Source organism: Lepeophtheirus salmonis, chromosome 7 (genome assembly GCF_016086655.4).
Source record: "Lepeophtheirus salmonis chromosome 7, UVic_Lsal_1.4, whole genome shotgun sequence".
Taxonomy (NCBI): Eukaryota; Metazoa; Arthropoda; class Copepoda; order Siphonostomatoida; family Caligidae; genus Lepeophtheirus; species Lepeophtheirus salmonis.
Window position 1 is genome coordinate 24,645,719 of NC_052137.2, and position 26,238 is coordinate 24,671,956.

Below are 26,238 nucleotides of genomic sequence, written 5' to 3' on the forward strand. Positions count from 1 at the left end.
GAATTTTTTGTGGGTCAATCGTGGGCATTTTTCTTGCAGCTCGTTTTTCAAACGGTCCAAAAATAAACAAGTTAATTATCCCAATCTTGAATTAATTTTTTCTTCTTTGTGGGGTACTGTTTTGACCAATCTTTAATCAATTTAATTTACTCATCTAATCTATAAAAAACAATGAGTAGGTTGGACGCTTATTAACCCAAAATTGTACTTCAAATCAAGGACATCCCTAACAAATCTATTTTTATAGGAGATAAATTCTTCTAACTGATCTATATATTAAAAAAACGTCTTACTCTCAATTCCATACCTCCATCAAAAATAACATCTCCCCTCTCTCTCTCTCTATATATATATAGGTATATTTCACTATGGTTCTTACCTCTAGAAACATATATATGACCTTTATAACTAAAAATTTCTGGTATTGAACCCTACAATGTGCTTAAAAAAAATTTTTTTTTACAACATCTAGATAATTTACTGTTATATTTTGCCTTGAAAGATTTACATTAAAAAAAAGTATCAAATAAAGTTTGTAGGTAGATGTTTCTAGATTCAAAAAATATGTTACTTACTTCTGCATCTTATTGGGAATTGGGGAAAATGCCTTATAATTCTATGAAAATAACAGAGTGTCTTTTTCATTGAAAATCTAAAAAAATTCTATTTTTTGATTACAATGACAAGAATCATAGTTTAGTGTGGAGAAAATAATATTTCAAAAGTTTATTTAATATTTGTTGATGAAAAAATATTTTTGTATATTTATTAAGCTATCAAGAGTCTTTGTTTATCTCCGTAGGCCACAAAAACAGGAGTTTTCGGCTATAAAGGTTATTTTCATATGTTTATCGAGGACAAAACAGTGAGAAACATACGATCTCAGTCCTAGGGTAAACATTTGTTGACAAGTGTAGTTTGTATTAAATTCAATCACCACAAGTAGATTTAAAACAATTATTTTGCATATATTAAAACAATAAATACTAGAAAGTAGGAGAATTTTGTGACTTTCAATACTGATATGAATATGTTTTGTGTGTCCATATGCCGACAAATATTTGTAGACATATGTTCATCTCATTATTCAAAATTTGCAAAGAAAAGTTTTTTACAATTGTCTTGAAAAATAATACCTTTTATTTTTTATACCTGTTAACTACAGTCATCTTTACTTTTTAGCTTTGAATCGGGAGTTCATAGTCTTATTGCAAGTTAAAACCACCTTACAAATTACTATTTTTAGACATTTATATCATCAAATGGCTTCTAACTTGACTTACTAACATGTTAAAAGACTAAAAAAGGCATGAAAAGAACAATGCAAACATGTTAAAAATTATTGGAGTTGTCAAATATGATTTTGTTTCTAGTTATTTTTTTAAAAGAAGCTGTGATTTTCAATTACTTCTCATAATATAGAAAAATTATCTAATAATAATGTTAATATATATTTAAAAAACTGGGAGACATACTTTGCTTTATTTATTAATTATTAAATCTCTTTTCCCTAGTTCCACCGCAAATTGTGGATGCTGAGAGCTCTCCCTCAACTGTGAGTGTGAGGGAGAATAACAATGCATCCCTCATATGCAAGTCCAATGGTATACCTGAGCCAGAAATAACATGGATGCGAGAGGATGGAAAGAAAATCATTCTCAAGAGAAGGAAAAAGGAAGGAAAAATAGGTTTGTATCTTTTAAGCATATACAGAGCTTTCAATGACATCACACATTGTACCGTATACATATAGCAAGGATATCTTGGGGGTAGTGAGTCGAGATTTTATTCATTAAAGTCCCACCATAAATAGTAGATACAGTAAAACCTTTTAAAATGACAAAATTTTTAGAATTATTTTTTCTTTAGATCGATTAAGGACGAGAAAAGTAGAATAATTAGAGACAAATCCTTGCAAAAGTATTGTCTAAATTATCAAAATAATAATTCCTGTATAATTTATACTAACATATTTTCAAAACATATTAGGGTCTTATATATTTAATAAAGATATACGTTAGAGAGATATATTTTTGATAAATAAAAAAATCTAAGTCTTTTGTATTTGTTGGTGCCATTTTGGCATCCAAATCCATGCTATGAATAATTAGCCATTTATCCTCATCTAAAAGGAAAAATTGTTTCAAAACAGCTTCAAATCTTAATTCTGAATCATTTATACATATATGTGGCCCGTCAACACAAAAGCATGCTAAAATGATTGAAGACCTAAAAATTGCACTTAAAGTAAGAAAAATTAATTTGTGACGATGAGTGAAGATAACCAATAGGTTAAATTATAGTTTAAAACCTTTATTTGATTAAATATACTTCTATTGGGCATTTGATAGGCCATATAGGGCCTAATATAAGTATACTTAATCAAATAAAGGTTTTAAACTATAACTTAACCAATTGGTTATCTTACCTCATCCTACAAGTTTAAACAATAAGGGTAATATTTACTCAAATATGTCTATGAAATATTGGGTTGTACCTATCAAAGTGGCCTGTTCAACCTTACAAGGCTCTTTCCACTCACATTTTTTAACAGCTTTCTCGAGAGTCAGGTGTGAAACCCCAAGATCTCTTTCATAGGCCTCATGGACTTGAGGGAATTGGCGTGGCGTATTTTTTTTAACTTATCCGGGTCCCGTTTGACCTTTTTGAGAGAGCCCTTCTTCCTTTCCAACGTTTTAGACTTTCTGAAGGTGTAGATGGGTGTTCTAGAGACGCCGTACTACTTGGAGTGCAGGAAAGGAAGTTTGTCCATCACGTTCAAGTCTCCTTTTCTCAACTTGTACGAAGCTAGGGTACTCAACTATGCTTTGCTACGTAACTAATTGTGTATGCTTGATATATATCAAAATATGAATTAATTTCAATGACTCAACCTTCATTAATTAATTAAGTGTAAAGATTTCAATGGACCACCCGGTATTTATGAAGTAAAATAAATTTTGAGCTTTCTCCTTTTCTTTATTTTTGTTCAAGATTATATTTATGTTGACGCACCGCATATATTCTTATAAACTTTGGTTCTTAAGATGGCTCTAAATTCTCGACATCAATAGCTTTAATTTCAATATTTATTCTTTCTTTTGACAGAAAAGAAAAAAGTGCACGAGGATACTTTGGATCTGATACGGATATCCCGGACTGAGATGGGAGCTTATCTCTGTATAGCAAGCAATGGGATTCCTCCTTCAATCAGTAAAAGAATCATCCTTACAGTTGAATGTAAGTTAAATATAATAGACGTATGAGAACATCCCATCATTTGTCATTTGTACATATTTGCTTTCCTTATCATCTTGACTCCTTTTGAGTCACCTCGTTGTACCGTGTGTAAAAAAAAAAAAAAAAAAAAAAAAAACAGACAGCAAATGAAAAAAATAAATCCCACCTTACAAACAAAAAAATAATATATAAATATCTGATGTAAAATAATAAAACGTCAATCAAAACTTTTACAAAAATAAAATAACATTTTGGTTGAACCTGACAATTTTTTCATTCCTATTCTTCTTCTAACATCTTTTCATATCTTATTTTATTTTTGTAGTTATAGAAACTTTCATATTAAATCCAAAAGATTTTTAAACCCTTCAGGAGTTGTTTTCTCTTAAATATATTATTTATGCATAATAGATGTACAGTGTACATTACTGCTGAATACATCCTTATTTTAGTTACTGTGTTTGGACACATTAAGTTCAATTTACCTTGAGTAGAAAGCTGATGAGATTTTGGAAAAAGAGACAAAAAACTTTATAAAACTTACATTTTTGAGTTAAGAGTGTGCTAAATAATTTATTTATTTAATATATATTTTCGATTAAGATGCAGTGATTTAAAATTGTTTTTATTATTTTTTCAAAATGTGTACCATAGTGACGTAGCTTAGTGGACAACGTACACGGAATGCATGATTATTCTCTTGAATTTGAACTCTATGTGCGTGCGTAGGGCTGATTCACGGTTGCTTCAAGAGAAGGAAGTATACTTAATGTTTTTGATCGTCAAAGACAATTTTTAGGTCAGATGAAGTATTTGTAATACCATAATATTAAGTTATACTTAACCGTATAAGGACAAAATTACTTTCTTTTTTATATATTTTTAGCATCAATATGCTACGTTTCTTATATAAAAGGAAGAGAAAAAAAATCACTTATCAACGAAATGTAACATATATGTACCAATTTATGAATAGATGATAAAAACACTCCCCCCAAATGGCACATATATTTACGGACCAATTAGTAGCACCGGCAAAAAAATTTAAATGTTATAACATGTCATTATAAGGTTGTTGTTTTTTTTGTACATAGCTTTTCTAGAAGTAGAGTAAATAGACAAATTTGTGGAATAAAATGAACATAAGTTCTACTGCCATTATTTGCAATTTAAACAATGATGCTAGACACTATGTAGGGAGAGTTTTTTAAAATGATGGACTGAACGATGAGATATATAATCAGTGATAAAAATCCGGTGTATTTTTTAGCTGGTTATTTATTTATTTTAGCCATTATTGTTATTTTTCTTTGTTTTGAATTAGTTATATGAAGGTCATTATTATTTTTATTCCTGACTAGTGAACATCCTTTCCTAAATAGATTCAATTATATTCTAAACCTGTTTGAACATTCGACTGTGCTCATAAAAGACCTAAGGATTTGTTGCAAAGTTGTAATTCTAAGACCTTGTTGCACTCAGACTATAGTCAGGGGCATCCACAGGATTATTTATATATATATATTTTTTTGGAAGCTTGGTTTTTGGTTCACAGCAACTCACAGAAAATTAATTTTTTTTTTAAAAATTCAAATATAAAAATTTTTCGAAAAAAATTTTAAAAATCCACTTTTTTTCACAAAAAAATTCAAAAATTATATTTGTAATATAAAATTTTTGTAAAAAAATTTGAAAAGTTACATTACAAATACTAAAATTTGAAAAGTTATATCTCAAGTATTAAAATTTGAAAAGTTATATTTCAAATATGAAAATTTCAAAAGTTATAGCTTAAATATTAATTTTTTTTCCTCTGCTTTATAATTTAACCGAATTACGAATATTTTAAAGAAAATAAATCTATAAATAAAAAATCTTATCCCTATTTTCGTCTAAAACTTTTTCGTCATGACCAAAAAAGTTTATAGTAAAAAATTAAAAATTCCTTAATTTGGGGAGGGGGGAACTACAGTCCCTCCAGCCCACCTCTGTGTACGGCTATGAGAATTGGGTATCGACATAGGAGTAATTCTTGATAATGGACTTGTTTATTTCTTTCTCCACTCCTTTCTTGTGACAGCTGATTGTAGGTTAATCAGTCCGACTCCATCTGGTCAATTATAGATACATTTAAAAAGAAGTTTGTTAGGCCATTTCTATATAGGATCTTTTTCGACTGACATCTCATCTCATCTCTAGACTGTTTAAAAAATAAGTAAGATATGGGATATATTTATATCTTTATTCTTGGTTTCTTTCTTTTCAAATCGTGTTAATAATCAATAAATTGATTAGGATTATGTAGTGATATATTTCGAGACCTAATTGTAGATCAAAGTGAGTTTTGGTTCTTTTTTTTTATAAATGATTTGTGTAATTTGCATCACTTTTCAGTTCTCAGTGTCAGAACTGAGGAAAATAATATTTATATTATTTATTCTCAGTTTATTATTTGATTCCCTCTTCATATTTACTCGTATTAAGGATCAACATATAGATAAAAGACTGGATTTGAGATTGTCTTTTAAGAATCTTGACTCGCGGTGGAAACTTACAATATTCTCAGGATTCGATAACAGGTTTAAAAAAAAAATAAGTTTCCTACCATTTTTTGGGAATGGATCCGAATATATTAGGTATTTCATTTCAAAACGGCGGATTCTGAAGTGGAGTTTCGGACTTTTTACGATCATTCTGTTGGAATCGGAGTCTTTTGCATATCTGGTCATATAAGCATAACCTATTCCCTGTTTTTTTCTATTCTTTTTTATTATATTATACATTCGAAATATATAATTCATTGATATAACTCTATACAAAATACACGTGTGTGTTATTATTACCCAGTGTTTTATTACAGAGTAAGTAATACAGTCCATTAATTTCATTATTCTTTGTTATTGAGAGAGGCCTAAATCCTCAGATCCTTCTCTTTTGTATCAGCTGATTGCAGGGCCACAACATTCCTCAAATTGTCATGGTTACCATTTAGATTTTAGGTTTTTTTTTTTAAAGCATGCCCATTATAAGTAGGATTTTCATCTCTACTAATACCTATGCCCAACCATGAGAAAAGTAAGGACTCCACACATACATAGATACTTTTAAATGATACTAGCATTTTTTTTTTCTATTTCACATACAGAATTGTTGCATGCCTCATCCTCGTAAAATAAAAAATAAATTTATCTATGGGGATAAACATAAAAAAATCTGATAAATTTTTAAGTTTTCTTCACTTCTACTCTCTCTCTCTCTCTGTCTTTCTTTACCTCTTTCTTTACTCTATAAAGATAAATAAATTATTCATAATATCTTGAGCATTAAAAAACACATCTAAGAAGAACCTGACAAGAGAAAAAGATCCCTTATATAAAATACTATGTAGAGTCTGTAGATCTACAAGATTTTTTATGCGTATAAATAATAGTATGAAGTAAGGCTGACAGGTTTCTTATGTCAAGACATAAACAGATTTAGAGTTGTACACAATATGACCTTAACGGCTGCAATATTTTTTTATAGTTTTGCAATCTCATGATTGTTCTTTTTTTTTAATATTAATTTCAATAACAGTTATGATTAATCTTTCATTCTTCCAAAGGATAAACTAAATATAAAATATTCAATTGGGTTCATGAAAGACTTGTTGTAGGCTTATAAGTCCAAGTACATGTTGGACACGGGGTTGAATTGAGGATCAACATCGGAGCCAACGGTGTCCTAGCTAGTGGGATTTTAGTTTATTTTCTTGCTCTAATACCTGCTCGCAGGTAATTTAATAAAACTTAATAGCGTCGACTTAATAGTCAAATTGTCAGGGTTACCATGCCGTCATTTCTGGTTTTTTACATATCGGCAGGTTATATTTTATACAACTCTGTACATAACATAGTAAATATGTTACTCGGAATCAAAAGAAACAAAAGAGATCTGTAATTATAATCCCAAGACGTATATCCCTTACATTTTCCAAATGACACCATAAAAAAAAGATCCCTAAGATACTAGGAGATGAATCCTCGACTCTTTTTCTCTCTCTCTGTTAATGTCTAATGTAGATGACACCCTTGTAGTTCAAATAACTAAATATTAATAATTTTACCTTCATTTGAAAGAAAAATAATTGAATTAATGAGGTGGTATTACTTTAGTTTTTTTTAACTATTACTTCACTCATCCATTATGATGTATATAATTTAAAATTCATGGATTATTTCATAGACAATTTTTAATAAATATTTGAGTCAGAGAGATTCAATATTCTCTCCTCTCGCCTCCTAGTCAAGCCTCAGTACGACTGTTTAAAAACCAATGTATTGCATAACTTTAAAGCAAATAATTTAATTCATCTTTTCAGTGCAAAAAACTAGTTGTAAATTTTTTTTAAGCCTATTGACAAAGCAAATAATTAATTGAAGTTCAAGAAAGTGAACGTTAAAAGCAGGTACATCTATGGTCATCTATGTATCATCTACGTAATAGTGTATGTAACTGCTGGCTTAGGATTTCAAGGGGTGTGTTAAAAACTCCTAAAGAGAAAAAACTTTTTGTTTTTGATATCGCTATAAAAAAGAGACGGATGGATATTTTTCAATAATTTTTTTTTATTTGAAAGCCTCGACATTCCGATTAATAAAATAACACCACTTTATTCATATGGCCGCCGTCGCTGGCCTTACAGTAGCCCATTCTGTCGAACCAATTTTTCAATACATTTTCGATTGTGTGAGCTTCAATAGCTGCAATGGCGACTCCAATTTCGTGTTTCAAGTCGTCAATCGTCTCTGGATGGTTGGTGTAACCTTTCCTTGCCAGTTTCCCACAAAAAAATAGCCCAATGGAGTCAAATCACAGCTACGAAGTGGCCAGTTGACGTTGATGTTTCGGTTTATGATGCGATTGTCGAAGGCAGTGCACAAAAGATCCACTATAACGTTAGCTGTGTGGCACGTAACACCATTCTGTTGGAAACAAATGTCATTGATGTCTTCCTTTTCCATTTGGGGAAACAAAAAATCTTCCAACATGGCCTGATAGCGCTCACCATTGACCATAACGGCAGCTCCTTGCTCGTTTTATCGCTTTCGGCAACAGCAGCAATGTTTTCGATTGAACGCATTGGACGAACACGGGAACGCGCTGTTTTATCCATTAACGAACCAGTTTTGTGCACTCGCTTCACAAATTTATCCACAAACTGCCTGGAAGGCGCTTTATTTCGACCAACGTAATTTTCTTGCAGTTTCGTTTGAAGACTCTCCATCTTGGAAGTAAGTCTTCAGTATTTCCCAATTTTCTTCGAGCGTAAACTTAACCATTTTGTAAACCGGAGATCTTTTACAAAATATTAGACACAATGAGAAGGTTACTACAGCTGTTAAACGTCAAAAAAATGGTGGTTCAAAATGCAACCGCTAGATGGGCTTATAAAGGGTTTCTTGTTAGACTCAGAGTAGAAGTAAGGATTTTCAAAAGAATAATTCTTGCAAATGCCCCTGTTTATTTATTTTTCTCTCTCCTTCCTCGAGACAGCTGATTGTAGCTGATCTAATAAAATGCCATGACAGGGAACTACCATGTTGATTTTCGGTTCCTTTTTTCTAACAAGCCCATAATACACGTAGTTTTCATCACGTGGAAAATCCTAATACCTACCAAATGAGAAGCAATATATATTCAATGACAAAAAAATATTTAAATATATTTTGTGAAATAGCCATTTTATAAAGAATATATAATAAAGGAGTTCCATCATTACTTTAAGCTAGATGGATCACTCAAATGTACTGAAAGAGTATGTAAATACTTCGTTATATTCACGGAGAAACGGAAAAAATATTCTAATATTTTAATTGGTTTTTTTATCTTAGAGGATATTAGCTGCTTCAACCTCATTAAAAATGCGATTCAATGCTTGCTTGCTTACTTTTTTGCAATTATATTGTACATTCAAGCCTTGCCTATGTATATATACATACATATCCAATTTATTTAAGCTTTTGTGTCGCTCGTAAACATGGCATTAAAGGGGTGTTTATAGGTATATACCACCTACATTCATGCAGGTTGAACTCAATCTAATAACATTTTATTTTCTAAGAAAATGTATATTTAAAAGTGTACAAGGTATGTATAATTATATATATCACCCCCCAAATTACAAGTCATTTAAATTTTGAGCACAATTTCCAAAGGTGTGTAAAATATACCCTCAAAAGTGGTAGCGGTTTTTTCTAATTGAAAATCTAAACAGGCTTTTTATCATCCGAAGCTGCATTCTTTATTATTTTATTCTCCAAAAGTATAAATTATACTGTCATATCTAGTGTATGTGCTCATGAAAGACACAGAGTAGCAAAAAGGATTTGGTTGGGAGTTATTATAAGTCGCAGGCCTGGAGCAAAAGTGTTGGAAGTAGATTTTGTAATTATTTGTTTTAATATATGAAAGAGGGTTTTATGTATCATATTTGACACATACTTATATAAATTTTGAAAGATAAATTTTCCAATAGGTCAATTTCTAAAAGCAATATGTTATAAGGTTGTTAGATCTGGACCAATAGGAATCCTGCCACACTCGGTTACTTTCCCTGAATCACTAATGGCCCACCACAACTCAACTGTGTGATGAGGTTATTCAATATTTGTCTACGGATCAACACTACTGTGTTTGCTATCAGAGAGTGCGTACTTCCTGAAAGGATGGCTTTCTTGGAGATCGGACCTCCTTACAACAGCCACTGGCTCACCATTACCATCATGCTTTTGAGACTTGGGGTATCAAAGTATGGACTGATGGGGATTTTTTTTCTTTTTTTAAATCTGAGACTCATTGTTGAGTTTATAATTAGTGTGTTTTATCCATGTTAGTTCAATACCAAGGTGAAGTACTGTTAGAAAGAAGGGTCAAATCATGTCATATTTCAACTTATTTGTCTCAAGTCCTAGAAAAAAGAAATATGTGACCTCTTGATACCAACAGTGAAAATATCTCCTGAGTATTCTCACTGTGAAATAATCCTAAAAGCTTTGGTTTGCTCTGATGTCAAAAATAGGATAATCATAGTACGAGAACGAATCCTGGAGATCAGGGGAGAGAGTGGATCAAACAGTCAACCGGTTCCGAGATATATAATAAGTGTATGTAAGTCATCGTTGGACTCGGATTAGAATTGACGATTAACATCAGAGTACTTCCATGTTAATCGCCCTTTCTATATACGGAGTAGGATTTATGCAGGCTTGTAAGAGTTTCACTTTTTTGTTGTTCTGTTCAGCGTTTCGTTGTTATTAGTGTTCTGTTCAGCGTTCAATTCATTAAGTAGAAAAGGTAAATTGGGGTTACAAGCTATAGGTGGGGCTCAATCTGTAGGTTGACGTATGCTCTTTCATAAAATCGTAGCGAAATAAAATTATACAGCAAATAATATTTTTTTGTATTAGGAGTATTCATTGTTTGGAATGAATTCGGAACTATTCAAATAGTTCCAAATTCTAGAATTTTATCAAGTGAATTAATAAATTTGCTTTAATTCATTTGGTTCAAATAGGGTGTCAGGAATTAGGAACTATGCTTTTAGATGACAGGTTAATTGATAATAAAGATTTTAACATAAACTAATTTAATATGCTGGACAAAATCTAACAAACAAAAATTTTACCGTCACTTCGATGCAGTTGTTCAAGTTTAGCATTCAAATAATTTGTGCAAATAACAATATAAACGGACCGGATACAGTTATAATTATACAGTAAATATTTTTTTCTAATCAGAGTTCTGAACGTTGATTTGTATATTAAACTGCTTTTAAACTCTGAACAATTATCAGCAATCATTAAACAATAGCTCCTTGGTTGAGAAGAATTGGCTAACTATCAATTAATTTTCGGCCTTTTTTTTTGTTGTTTATTTTCTCATCTATTGATTGTACAATACAATAAAGGTAGCGACGTGGCAACCCATTCCACCTGCTATAATCAAAGTTAAAATACTGGGCACCTGTCAAATATTTTATTTTTAGATTTTGACTAATAAAAAATGATTTTGTCCATAAGTCAACAGAAATCCGGTTATTTCCCCCGTTTTTTATTTATGTTCCTTTAATTTTTTGGTCAGTTGCAATGTTAATAGAAATACAGGGTTAGACCATCATGTAATTGGGCTTTTCAATTTGATGTATTGTACAAACTACTGGGCAGATTTGGTCAAAACACACAACCACTCATAGTCTCTGACGTCACTATTGCTACAATTTTCAATTTAATGTATCGTACAGACTGCTGTTGAAGAAGAACAGGTTTTGAGAAAACAGTTCACCACTAATAGATTATGACATCAATATTCAAAAGTGTGGTAGAAGTCAAACATCAGTTGTACACGTGTTATGGTATAACCATCTATTTCTATTATCCTTGGTCAGATGGAGTTGCACTGATTAAGAGTAAGTAAACATTATTATAGTATTACATTTACTCATCTGAACTAGGAATGGTCTTTGAAGAAAATATATATTATGTAGGTATATATCCTTTTCTAGAAACGACCTTTCATTTCATCAAACACTACAAACAGATTTTAAGTCTAAAACACATTCATTTCCATGATGAATGGGTATCCACGGCTATGTATTTACTTATAGCAGTTGCCTCAACTTATTTAGGTGAGAAGACTTTTCCCGTATTAACTTACATTACATATAGATACAGATCCCGGAAGAGGATCTTGGAGTTGCTGTATCCAAAATTAAACCGAGAATAGACTTGCTTTACTCAATGTGCAGAATACGTCCGTCACATTAAGACCTGATTAGTTTATAAACATATTTGTACATGAGTCTCAATTTTGAGTTTATTTACGACAAATAGGAGAGTTGATTCTGAAGAAATTATTCCAAGTAGTATATTTATAGCTGATTTTATACTTACAATATATTCGATTATTTTGTCCTTGTATTTTCTTATTGTTTTTGAATTCAAATCTTTAATTTTGATTAATGTAGTCAAATAACTCTATGAGAGGTGTAGGGGTCGCAAACTCAAATACGGCATTTTTTAAGGGTCGAACTAAAAAAAGTTGTGAAACCATTGCTCTAATTGATAATGGTGCAATAAAGAGATCAAATCCCCAAAAATATGTATAAAAGTACCTATGTATAATGTTAAAATATAAAAAATTTCGAATTTTAATTTTTTTGGAAAATAATTTAAAAATCTCACCCTACTCAAAAAAATTAACTTTTTTGAAAACAAAATTCAAAAATTAAATTTTTGAAAAAAAAAAAAACAAATCCGCAGCTAATGACAAAAAAAAAAAATTGAAAGACAAATGGCACATATTATATTTTTTACTCAAAAGCAACCCTTTTTTAATTTGGGGAAGGCTACAGCCTCTCCAGTTCACCCACTCCTGATACCCCTCGCCTCGGCCTTCCTTTTTATTAAAAACAAACATGGCCTTTTAACACGTTCTCTACTATTTAAAAAAAAATCGATTGAATCATGAAACTTTCATATATTGGCAACCATAAAAGGATGTAAGACCATACAATAATAATATTTAATTGATAAATTATGAACACTAATACACTTTGACAAAAAATTAAATAATTAATACTTTAATTTTACTCCTCTGTGAGGTTTCGTTATATTCCGTTTTTACTTTCATTTTATCCTCATTTGTCATTAATGTATTAAATTTGTGTCGTGGAAGGAGTCGATGAATTATTAATAATTGTGGCTGTGTTGGGAACAAGAAAAAAATATTAATAATCCTATCGTATTGCTAATTCAGAATATGAAATAAGAAAGGGGATTAAGTAAAGAATACCAAGGCTCTTTCTGTCTCGTTTTTTCTTCATCTTCTTTTATTAGAACACGTAGGAAGTATAATTTACTTAGCCCCTAATACCCTAATAATAAAGACAATAACTAGAGGTAAAAAATATTGTATGTTTGTTAGTAAGTGTGTGCTTACATATTGTGGGATTATTAGTGGGGAGACTCTGTCCGAGAGGGAATTTTTGTCCGGTTCGGTCTTATGTGATTATTTCTAGAGTGTAATCATCGCTAACTTTATCAAATCCCGCAACCTTTCATACAAAAAGAAACAGAAAAGCCTTTCGTTAGCAATATAACTCAATCATACCAACTGAGGGGAATCTGTAGGCGTGGGGTGGAGGGGCTGAAGATACTTCTAGCCCACAAATTAAGGAATTTTTGCTTTTTACTATAAAATTTTATATTTGATTTTTTTTTTTTCAAAAAACTTAATATCTAAAATTTTATTTTATTTTCAAAAAATTTAATTTTTTGGGAACAGCTGGGCTTTTTGAAATTTCCCCCAAAAAAATATTTTTTGTGTATAGCTGCCCATTTTATAAATGTATTTCCTAATATTTAATTTTTTAAGAATAGCTATCAACTTTTGAATTGTTAAAAAAAAAAAAATATTTTTTGTGAATAGGTGTGGATTTAAAAAAAAAATTCAAAAAATTGTATATTGCTGTGGATTTTTGATTTTTTTTTCCAATAACTTAAATTTTTCAGAACAAATATAGATTTTTTAATTTTTTTCCAAAGAAAATTATTTTTTTGTGTACATTTGTGAACTTTAGAAATGTATTTACAAAAAATTGAATTTTTTTAGAATAGTTGAGGATTTTGAAATTTTTTGAGAATATATATAGATTTTTGAATTTTTTTCCCAAAAAAATTAACTTTTTGTGAATAGGTGTGAATTTTTGAAACATCTTTTCGGAAAAATTATTTGTTGTGTATCACTGAGGATTTTTAAAATTTTTTTCGAAAAAATAATCCTGCGGACCATCCCTGATATTGCTATTTTTTTTATTTTTTTGCATAGTTATACATTATTTGTAGTTCTATATAATTTCATAGAAATAATAAGATGTCCACAAGGGATCAGTAAGAAATTGTATATCTTGCCTTTTAGAGCATAAGTAATGCCTAACCTATCACATCGTTTATTTATCCAAGGTTAATAGAAATACAAGGTTATACCAGAGAGCATATACATATAGAGGCCGAGTAAGACGATATTGAGACTACATAATGTTGATAGTGGCTCTCTCGTGCGCTCAGTGAGTATAACTAATCTTATGAACAATCACAATGATGGTATATTACCTAAAAGGATACTTATTGCAAATTTCTACGACATGTTGTTAATATGTGACGATAGCTACGACTGCTTTATAATTTTTAGTTTCTTTTGGCTATTTTTAATAGTGTTTTTTATCACGTTATTTCTCCCTCTGAGTTTAGAGTACAGCAAAGTACGGACAATATGTTGAGCTAACTTTTCACAAACGTAGTCTTTCCAAAATTTTGGTGGCCAAATATATGTACTTAAGAATAGTGGTTTTTAAGAGCTTAATAATCCCATTGCATGATAAGTGACGGAAGGAGAAGAAGTTGCTCTCAAGTAAAATGTTCGTAACATATTTTGTCATCTGATCTACAAATTTGCGCCATGATATCTTATCGACAAATAAGTCGCACACTCGATCCTTTTCGTCCAAAGTGTTACATATCAATGCCAATAGCCTTAGCAAATTAGGACATATCCCCTCATTCACATTTGACATTCAGGCCTGAATTTATGAAACAGAAGGTAGTTTGAACTTTGCCGGGATAAATCTGTAGCACGATGAAATTTTGTAGTAGGCACTGACAGCCTAAATCTGGAATATATTTGTATAAGATGATTCGGTCTATCCGATTGCACACGAAGGTGAATAGAAATAAGGAAATGTTGCAGTTTAGAAAGATATGGCTGCATTGAAGAGAGTATATGTTTCTCATTTGTCAGAGGTGTGAGTTTTGCCTGTTTTTCTTGCTGCAATATTTTTATCGCCCACTTTTTGGGATAGGTATATTGTCTGAGTTTTAGCATTAGAGAGATTTCTTTGGATTTACCTGGTGCAGAGACTGTAGACACAGTCATGCAAATGTTATCTGCAAAAAAATGTTTTTGAAAGTTCTATACCTTTTTATAAGTATATATCATAATCATACCTGCTAAATTTCTTTCAAGTAAATCTCTTAAATCGGCTCCACGAGAATTCTGAATCCATCTTTTGCTGATATCATTGTTAAGAAGAAATCTAAAGAAATACAAACGGCTGGCTATCCAATTGTTGGAGCAATTTATCGCTGCATAACAAGTTCCCCTGCCCGTATTCATTTTGGATTAAGGCCACTGAAAAGTAAATGAGCAAAGTCTTCTTTGTTGAAGTAGAAAAATGTTTTATCAAGTCATTAAAATGTGAAAGCAATATTAAAGTGTATTTTAAGGGGCTTACAGTTTATAATAACCAACTTACCTAATAAATGTTTGTTGAAATATTTAATTTTTTGAAGATGTATTTACTTATCTGTCTTGTTGATTTACACTGAAGGTTTGGGGACGATACTGTCCCACATTTGCCAAAAAAAGTTGCCTGTAGCTAGAACTCTATATGTATATGCTCATTGGTTATACCATAACGCGTGTACGACTGATGTTTGACTTCCAACAGGCTATTTAATATTGGCGTCATAGTGTATGAGTGGTTGCTTAATTTGTCAAAATCTGTTTTTATCACCCAAACAGTCGGTACGATACATCAAATTGAAAATTCTAGCAATGGTGACTTCATAGACTATGAGTGGTTGCGTGATTTGTCGAAATCTGTTTTTCTTTCCCAACAGTCGGTACGATACATCAAATTGAAAATTATAGCAAGCCTGATTACATGATGGTCTAACCTTGTATTTATCTAAAAGAATCGATTAGGAAATAACCATGACGTATCAAGTCAGGGGAAGGAATCAATAGCTGACAACACTATATACAAGGTATTTTGCATTAGTGAGTTAATGTCGTAATGGAAAACTAAGATCTTCGCACCAAACCCTAGGCTCAAATTGGAATCATTGACCAAACTTTGTAGATTTCAACATAAGTAAAGATATAATAATGTGCTTCTTTACCTTAAACATATTAATATTGTGCACAAAATCATTGGGATATTATGTTTCTACATATATCCATACACAGCTAAGTTACCTCAAACATGAAGAATTACCATAAAAAATATACTCGGCTCATAATATCTCTAAATATTCTATATATATTTATAAATATGTATATGAAAACCATTTATACTTTTAAAATAAATGCTCAATACGTATTCTTTATCTATTTATTTCTTAGTTACATGATGATGAGATAAACCTTTCAAAAACATAAGAAACACACAATATATATACATTTGTTATACTCGTCTTAATAAATGAACTTGTAACATGACATCAACTTGAATGTGAAGAGAAAATGTATATTATCTAAAAAGAACCTCTCAAATAAACTTTTTGTTTCATGTTTATTATATTTTTTTTTTTAAGACTTCAATAATGTGATTCAACATGGTCTAAAAAACAAAGAGTTCTTGACCATGAGAGACTTGAACAATATTTACTCACAACAAGTAAAAAAATAACGGAAATACACCCAGTATCAGAAAAATAACTAATGAGTTGTAAGTGGTATGATGAATCAATTTTTTTCAACCATTGGATCGTAGCAAAGATGGGAAAAAGTCACTTTTTTTCGATTGAGTCTCAACAATTTTATAAGAGCAAACAAGCCTTTGAGCTTGAGTTTTATTTATCCAATTGGTTCAGCTTGAATATAATTTTTTTTAAAGTAGAAAAAGATCTTATTAACAAAAAAAAATTATTGACACCTTTTCAACTTCTTCATCCATTTTCAAATCTTCAAAGGCGTAGAACTCTCATGTGAGTCAAGTCTTTAATGAATCACAGCTAGAGCTAAAAGAAATATGACCTCCCAGAATGTAAAAAAACCCAGAAAATCAATTTGGTAACCCTGAGGATTTAAAGAATGTTATAAAGGAAGGCCATGATCGCTGTTATCGCTAATTATGGACTGGAGTTGTGTTTATTTCCTTCAACTGATAGCTGCTCGTCATGATTTTAATTGACCCACTACCCAACCCCTTCCGTAATGTTTATCTCGTTGGCAATCAATAGAATGCTTACATGACAGTCGGACTCGATGATTTCCGTTATTTTACCCCCTATTTTCGGCAATTGGGCTTTCAGAGCGTGCTGTATCTTTGACATCAAAATTACCGAAACAAAGTCCACGAAACCAAAATTACACGTAATTGGCAGTTATAATATCAATATATTTATATTTTCAGCCTTCTGGATTGCGTTATCGCCTTGTTTGAAGAAAAAGTGAAAAAAAAAAAAAAAAAAACGAAGTGATACTTTCTAGCTTTTGAAAGAGAAGGATAAATATCACTGCACTACGATGCGTAGACCAATTGATAATTGAAAAGTAGATAAGTTAAAAGTTCAAAAACCAGTCAAATTGGCGTAGTTTCTCTTTGTTAGTGTCTATTTTTGACGACCACTCAAACAATAATAAGTCAAATAATCACAAAACTATCAAATAATTTATTTTAGTAGAAAATATTATCTTTCTAACCCCATCTAGCGTACACCAATCTCACTTATACAACACAAAATATGGGGTATTAAATTCTTTTTTTTTTTTTTTTTTTTCAAAGAAAAAACAAATTCATTTTAAACTTAAATCTACAATGTATTCTCAAAAAAAATTTAATACTACACAATAGATAATTATCGTCATTAATTAATCCCTCAATCTACAGAACGTTACCTTACTAACACAAAAATAGACAGAGTATTTTGTTGTCAGCTGTCGATGGTTTTACTTTTTTTTCCCTTGTCAGTTAGAGATGAAAATCACTTGCATTGCAGGAGTGAAATTCCTTTTCTTTTACCTACATAAAAAACTGGATTGCAACTTACAGTGGGCTCAAAAAAGACGGGAAATAACAGGCAGTATTTGTTGAAGAGTTATAATTGTAAGTCTTTGTTGGCCTAGAGTAGAATTGATGATCGACATCAGAGTAATTATTGCAAATGTCAAGGTTTGTTTCTTTCTCCTCCTCATACCTCTTCACAACTGATTGTAGCTTATCTAATTAAACGTCATGAGAGCTAAGCCGCTCTTCTCTAAAACAGTCATTCAAATTGTCCGGCTTACCATTTTCATTTTTGTTTTCTTTTTATTAACATGACCGAAATGCTCCCAATTAGTTGAACTGTTTATCAGTTTTCTGATCGTGATTGGTTGAATAAGATTTAGCTCCTTTTAAGCTCTGAACAATTCCTAAAAATTATTGTATAATAATTACATAGTTGAGAAGAATTGGCTTTACAGGAAAACCAATTGATTTTGGGCGTTTTTTCTGTTTCTTTTCGGACTAATACAGTAAAAGTAACAACGTGACTGCTGATTGAAACTATACACAATAACATTAATTATTTTTCAGTTAATAAAGTTTTTTAGATCATGAATTAAAATTTAATAAATTTATTTATAATATTAATGGAGCTGTATGATTCTAAACGTATAAAAACTAACATTGATGAGTGATGTAATAAATAATGAAACTAAGGTAATAATTTATCTTTAAAAACAAACATTTTTCAATCAAATGTTATTCGTTTTTATTAACTAAAACTACTTATAAAATGTTGCCGAATACCTCCTTGATGGAGTCTATCAGGCTGGTCTTGGTGCTATGGGGATGTCTGGGGCTATGTCTCTCGACATAGCCCCAGACAAAATAGTCCAAAGGATTAAGGTCGGGAGAGTTAGGAGGCAACAAATCCTTGGTTACGACGCCATAACAGTTCTCGTTTAACCACTGCATATAGGTTTTGGACACATGGGAGGGTGCTGAGTCCTGTTGCCACACCCAGGGTCTGTCTCCGGCCACCCCTTGGATCCAGGGCAGAACCACCTTCTCCATAACAACCATCTTCTTCACCTTGTCGACAAAGTCGGTGTCCCTGACCTTCCTGTCGGCGCCCTTCTCCTTGGGTGCCCTCTATATGGTGGCATCAACATCTCAGGTGTCCACTAGCTTCTTACAGATATGCTGAACAGTCTGTAAATTCACTCCTAAGGTTGAAGCAATCGTTGAATTGGAGATTTCACCTCCATTATTAACCAATGCGATGACTACGGCGGACCTCGAAAGCTCCTCGTTCCGCTTATAGCTCTTTATCTCCTCATATGATGACGGCATGATGCTAACTGAACTACGTATCGTCTGCTGACAAGAATAGCTTTCCTATTTGGTAACCGGTTTGTTATTTGATAATGTCGTCTTCAAGTTATCAAGGTTTAAAGTAGGCGACAATTTGATCCCCGCTTCCTGTACATTAAATATCACTAGGGAGAAGAAAGGAGACAGGATTGCTCTCTGAAAAGTATCCTTTAGTATCTGACAGATCTGTTTTTCTGTTCTTTTTACGATATATTTCATATTTTGATAAAGGTAAGGTAAATACATATTGGTACTATAATTATAGACCTCTAACTAAATATCTAATACTTTGCTTTAAAATTATCGAATACCAAGGCTTGAGTAGGAGGGGAGAGCGTGGGTACAGCCTCATTCTATACTAAGAATTAAAAATACATTTTAAAAACTTATAAAGAGGGGGGGGAAAATCATGTATTTTATAAAAAAAGGTTATCTAAAAAATATGGTTTTTATATTTTTTTAAGAAAAGTGATCAAATATATACAATCCGAGATTCTCAAAAAAAAAAAAGGCCTGGAAAAATGATCTAGTATCAATAGTAAAATAAACATAAATGCATTTGAAATTGGTAATAATTAGCTTAAATTACAAATTTAGGCTAAATTGTGACATGCACTAACCAATAATCTCAGGCAAGGTGAATCAATTCCTACCAAAACGTTGAACATGTCAATACAATAATAGAAATCGCCTAGTTGGAACGGCATGTGAGAACTTATTCTATTGCCTAGGAACTGAAGATTAGCCAGAAAACCGTTTGGAATCCTCTAAATCAGTGGTCCTTAACCTGGGTTCGATCGAACCCCAGAGGATTCGGTGAGATACTCTCAGGGGTTCGACAAGCCCCCTGTATCCACTGACGCCACTGTCGATCGGGTGACTTGCTTTCATTGTGAGTGTACTGCAACAGTGAAAGCATAACTCAGATTTATGTATGTGTGGGTCGAGTTATTGTACGTCATTTGTTATTTTCTTTCAATCCCTTCATACTAACTATGTCAAGCAAAAAAAAAAGAAGTGGTTTGACGAATTGACGAAGACGTACAATATGGATTCCCGTGATTAGAGAGGGGAGTTAGCGTACTCAATGCATGATTTGTACTGTCAAGTTGAGCAATTCTAGTCTAGCACCAGTAAAACTGAAGGAACACTTTCTAAAGCTGCATGTAGATGAGAATACAAGAACACAACTCTTGCTGAATTCAAAGTCAAGAGAGCCAGATTTGATGAAAAGGCTTCTCTGCCTGTTCTTGGCTTTGTATCCATCGACAATCCAATCTTAACAGCTTCGTACAAAGTTGTCTACCTCATCGCCTAGGAGGGTAAACCACTCACCATTGGTGAAACACTTGTAAAACCGGCTGTATTGAAGATGGCGAATATCAACCGGGAAAAAGCTGCTGAAGATAGGTTATCACAAATTCATCTTTCAAATGATACGATCAGAAGCAGAATAAACAACATGACCAATCACATCTTGGCTCAAGTAGTTGCAAATCTGACTTCAAGCCCTGCAAAATTCAGCCTCTAACTTGATGAAACTACTTACATTTTCAATCTAAGCCAGCTTGCTGTATTTGTCTCCTATATGAAAGAAGACGTGATTAAAGGAAGTTTTTATTTATTCTGTAAGCCTCTTACAACAACAACCAAGGCATTCGATATGAAGAAACTCGTGGATGACTTCTGATGAGAGAGATTTTTCTCTCTCTCCAGAAGTCATCCACTCTTGGAATATGGTTTCTGCAGTTTTTTCAGGGCAGAGCTTTAGCCATGGTCGGCTATACTCTGGTTTTGGAGCGCTGGTAAAATATGATGCACCACATATAATTATTACGCAGTGTGTTCTGTAGTGGCATCCAAAACCTGGCCTCCAAATGTAGCACAAGTATTAAGCAGGATATCTTCAAGGACCTGTGTAAGGAAATGAATCTGGAAATCGACTTACTTTTGTACCATTCTAACGAGCGGTTATCGAGGAGAAAGTTGCTGAATCGGGTTTCTTGCCATGCGTGTGGAATTAGGATAATTGTTACGCAGATTACTTTGAAAATTCTCTGTTCACTCTCACTTTGGCGTACACGGTAGATATTCTCGAAGCTCTCAATCCTCTCAATCGACAGATGCAGGGAGGGTCAACATCATGGAAGCTGAAGAAAACCTGGAAGCATTTAAAAAAAGTTATCCTTACGGAAACGACTAATAGAGAATAATATCTTTGCTAACTTTCGCCTGCTAGATGACTGTTTTATTAAGATCGAAGATATGGCTGGAATTGAAGACATTTCTGTAACAGGAAAGCTGAAGAAGCAATGGCCATGTACTTAGAAGAGCTTCCTAAGTATCTTGAGGGATACAAAAAAAAACCGCTCTAAACTTTTTACTTCACATATTACATGATGAATTATAGTTGAATAGAATACACTGGCATGAAAATCAACTCCAGATTTTTTGTCAGCTGATCCACGTCGTTAACTTTATTGCATCAGGTAACCTTTCGTACGAAAAACAGGAAAAGGGCCCAAGATCATCACAACTGTGGATTTATTATTATTCCATAATTTCTGAAAAGTGTTCACAACTGAACTATAGCTAATTCTAATTCAACCAATCAACGTTCAGAACACTGATTAGGGGGAAAATAGAAACATCGACATCTGACCACAAAATACACTCCATATTTTTGTGTTAGTGAGGTTTACTTTGTGCAGTAGATGTGTCTACTCTAAGCCCATACTAGTTGTCTGAGCGTGTCAAATTACGTTAATATCATTCAACTATCAATATTCAATTAGTACTTTCCAAATAAGGTCATGATTTGAATTCGACACTCATTACTCCTTATTAATACTATTATTTCTTTATTTCCTCGCTATTTCCTTGTTTTTTCTGATCTATACTGAGACGCAACACTAAAGGTTAAGTTCAAACCAATCAATGTAACTCATGGACAACGCCCTCGGGATAAATTATTCTATTCAACTCAATGTGCGTAGGTTTGCACCCCAATGAATCCTCTAGAAAAAAAAATATCTTTAAGGAGTTCACACAAGATTCCTAAGTTATATAGAGGATTTATTATAATATAATGTTTACTTATACTTAATCAGTGCAACTCCATCTAACCACTTAAAGGAACATAAAAAAATGTTCAACCCTATAATTTATAAATAAAAAATGGCGCCAAATATGTCACGTGACAAAATTTGAAAGAGATGATAATGGATACAGCAAAATTAAATAGAACTATTATTCAATAATTAATTGTTGGGAATTGTTTTTAACTGAACAATAACTCATTCAAATTCAACACTGATAAGAACTAAAAGATGGAGAAAAATGGACAGCTAACAACACATTTGAAGGGCCAATCTTCAACCCTAAAAATCCTATTTCAATAGTGAAGCACGGTAGTGGAAGCATAATGAGTTGGGCTGCCAAGGGAACTGGAGAACTTCACAAAATTGATGGCACCATGACTAAGGAAGAATACATCGGTATTCTTGAAATGCATTAAGAAAAGCAGTGTGGAAGAGATATCCAACAAATTTCGATTACCTTTGGAGATTTTGTCAAAAAAAGTGGGCAAAAATCGATCCTAATGTTTGCCGTAATTTAGTAATGACTTATTCCATGCGTATTGAATATTTGAAGAAATTCAGAGCCCATTTGACAAAGTATTAAGCTATTTTGCTTTTTGGGTATGAATACTTATCAAACGCCAAAAATTATATTTTGTTCATTTAATCCGAAAAATGAATAAATTATTTAATTTTTTTTTAGTTACGAGTAGTTTTTGATTGACTAGGGATATTCTAAAGGAGTTTACAGATCCAACATGAACATATAATTATGTTTTTTTTGACATTTTTGTGAGGGTAAGACTAGTTTTGGGCTCAACTGTAGGATTCTGTATAATTCATGATATTAAACTTTGAATACATATTAAATGAAGAATCACTCGGTTTAAAGTGTTTATGATATATGCTTTGCATATAATGCGGTATATGAATGCATCAGTAATAAATGATACTCAAGGAAGTAAAAAAATGTTTTAAAGGACGGAACTTTCCAACAACAACAATTTTAAACGTTCTTAGTTCCTTTTTTTTATTTATATATCCCAATAGCACATGCATAAATTACCATACACATAAGGCCTGTTTGCTTTTCAACTTTTTTTCGATTACAACTAGTTCGGAAAATTTGGGATTTATTAAGGAAATAACCTATGCAATATTTTATTTTCCTACGATGTCATCTTTGGTAGCATATCTTGTTCAAAGTTTGAAATGGGATATACCTTTGTTACTCCGTCAATGATGATTGAAATACAGTATTTAACCTTATTTGACATAAAAAATGATGATTGATATTATTCTAGTCTATAAAAGATATTAATAAAGTTATTTTCTGGAGCTATCTTTTCGAGCAAAAACAGAGAATAACATAAGAAAAATTTGATATTTCCTTTCTGAAAATGTAAAAAAATGATATGCACCATAACGCGGATCATCAAATTTTTCTAACTTTCCTCTCTTTTTTTGCTGAATAAGACAATTTTAGAAGTAAAAACTTTTTATAGATTAGGAAAACGTCTATCAAAATTATTTAATGCAAAATTATTATTTGTATCTACATTCACTGAGTAAAGAGTTTTTGGCATTTTTTATAATTTTATCCAAATGTGCGATCTAAAGATTACCTCATAGGACAATGCAATTTTGTGTAGGTAATTTTCATACTCCAAGGCAACTTTTCCACTCCACCAGTAATAGATACTCGAAAAAATTGAAAATCAAACCGTTCAAACACACATATTGATATATATAACTACATCATATCTTCGGAACGAGAATGGATTGTACAAGGAGGCTGACACCTTCTTCTATGAAGACCTCTACTCGGCAAATTCAATAGATCATGTTAGGTGTTTCGAAAATTGAATAGAGATGAAGAGTTGGAAGAAGAGGCGTTATCGTGACTTGACGAATAAGGGGGAGTGGATCGATATTGCTGTTGTACTTGAAAAAATAGTATTCATGCCCACAAAGACGCTCACGTGTTAACATATACCTCTCTTGAAACATTCTTAAAACCCTTTAGACAATTTTTTCTCCCATATATCATAGAAATAAGTTCCAACTATTACTTGGAACAAGGACTAGAATCAACCCAAAATACTCACGCATTATAATTATCAATTAAAGCATGCAACAGCATTTTGGACCGCAGACTGAACCCCATTTATTATTGTTATTTAAGCCGTAGAACACGAATATGACCATTAAATCTTTCAAAAGATATTGGTTTGGCCTTTAAAGCCATTTTTTAAAAGATCCAGTTTTCAAGATATAACTACGATTCAGTGCCATTTTTCGACATGAAAGAACTATATATGTAGATGAAAACAAAAGTAAATATAAATTGATACACAAACATTTCAGCATTTGAAAAATGAGTTATTAAATATCAAAACTGATCTCCTGCTATTTGGACGTACCTGGTCCAAATACTTTATCATGTCTCAGACAGATCGCGGAAGTTGTTGCGTCCGCTATGACTCAATTGGGAAGGAAATATGCTCCCTGGCCCAGCAGATATGAGGTTATGTGACTTTTTGTCAATCAAATTGACCTTTAAATAATGTATAAAGTTTCATTTCTTTGAAATGATTCATAATGCAATATGAAAACTTACTTTATCATGATTAAAGAACTGATAAATAGAGATGATAAATGTAGGAAAGTACTCTCTTTAAGGTATATTGTGCTTATAGTAAGGGTTATAATACCCTTATACAGCCCATTTATAAACGTATATGAAATAAAATGAAAAATTACAACGGGTTTCTTTGAATAAGAATATTATGTATGTATGGAGATGAGAGGGATGGTTGATCCTTTGCAATTAATCAAAGGCTCTTTTTTTCTTACTGCTATTGTTGTTTGTCATAATATGTTATTTTCTAAGGTTACCACCCATGAAAAAGAAAAAAAAACCACTAAAACAAAGGATCATCAGTAAACATTAAAATAAGAATTTATATTTCTATTTAAAAAATGAAATGAAATATTTTCTGTTTCTTTTCAATGGCTGAATGAGGGGCGGTATTTTTCGTTCAGGAGATTTTAAATAAATTTTCCGGGCCTTCCGTTCAAAGAAAATCATTTTTTGGGGATCTGGGTCGGTTTGGACCGAATCTCGAGTTTTATGAGTAGGTATTTGAAACAAAGTTCGGGCATTATACAATAGTATTTTGATTAAAATCATATTTTTACTCAATACCCGTGATGATTTTTTTAGCTGGCCCGTTTTTTTGAATTTTCTTTTCCTTAGAAGTTGTCATTATAATTTAATTCCTGAGTAGTGAACTTCCTTTCCTCAATAAGTTCAATTATATTCAAAACCTGATTGAACATTCGTGTGTGCTCATAAAAGACGGAGCGTAACCCAGAGGATTTATTCAGAGTTATAATTATAAGTTCTTGTTAGACTTAGAGCAGAATTGGGGATCGACATCAAAGTAATTTTAGCAAATGTCCTTGTTTAGATCATTTTCTCCTTTATTCCTTGTCACAGCTGATTGTAGCTTATCTAATTAAACGTCATGAGCATTATTCTATATCTCCTCCTAAACATTCTTCAAATTGTCAGGATAACCATGTACATTTTGGGTTTTTTTTTAGTATGGCCATCCTACAAAAGATTTTCATCAGCACTCATTGCTGATGTCAAAACAATATATAATTCAATGTTATTACTATTAGAACATAGTTATTGGAATTAATGTTATATAAAATTGGGCACTAAATAAT

General features: G+C 31.8%; 1 protein-coding gene across 1 annotated transcript in view; it reads left to right on the forward strand.

Moving 5' to 3' along the window:
• Window positions 1–26,238, forward strand: part of LOC121122101 (lachesin) — a 62,685-nt gene that overhangs the window by 26,719 nt on the left and 9,728 nt on the right. The window contains exons 3-4 of the mRNA XM_040717111.2: window positions 1,515–1,688; window positions 3,109–3,240. Coding sequence (XP_040573045.1) covers window positions 1,515–1,688; window positions 3,109–3,240 — 306 coding nt within the window. The remainder of the gene's footprint in view (window positions 1–1,514; window positions 1,689–3,108; window positions 3,241–26,238) is intronic.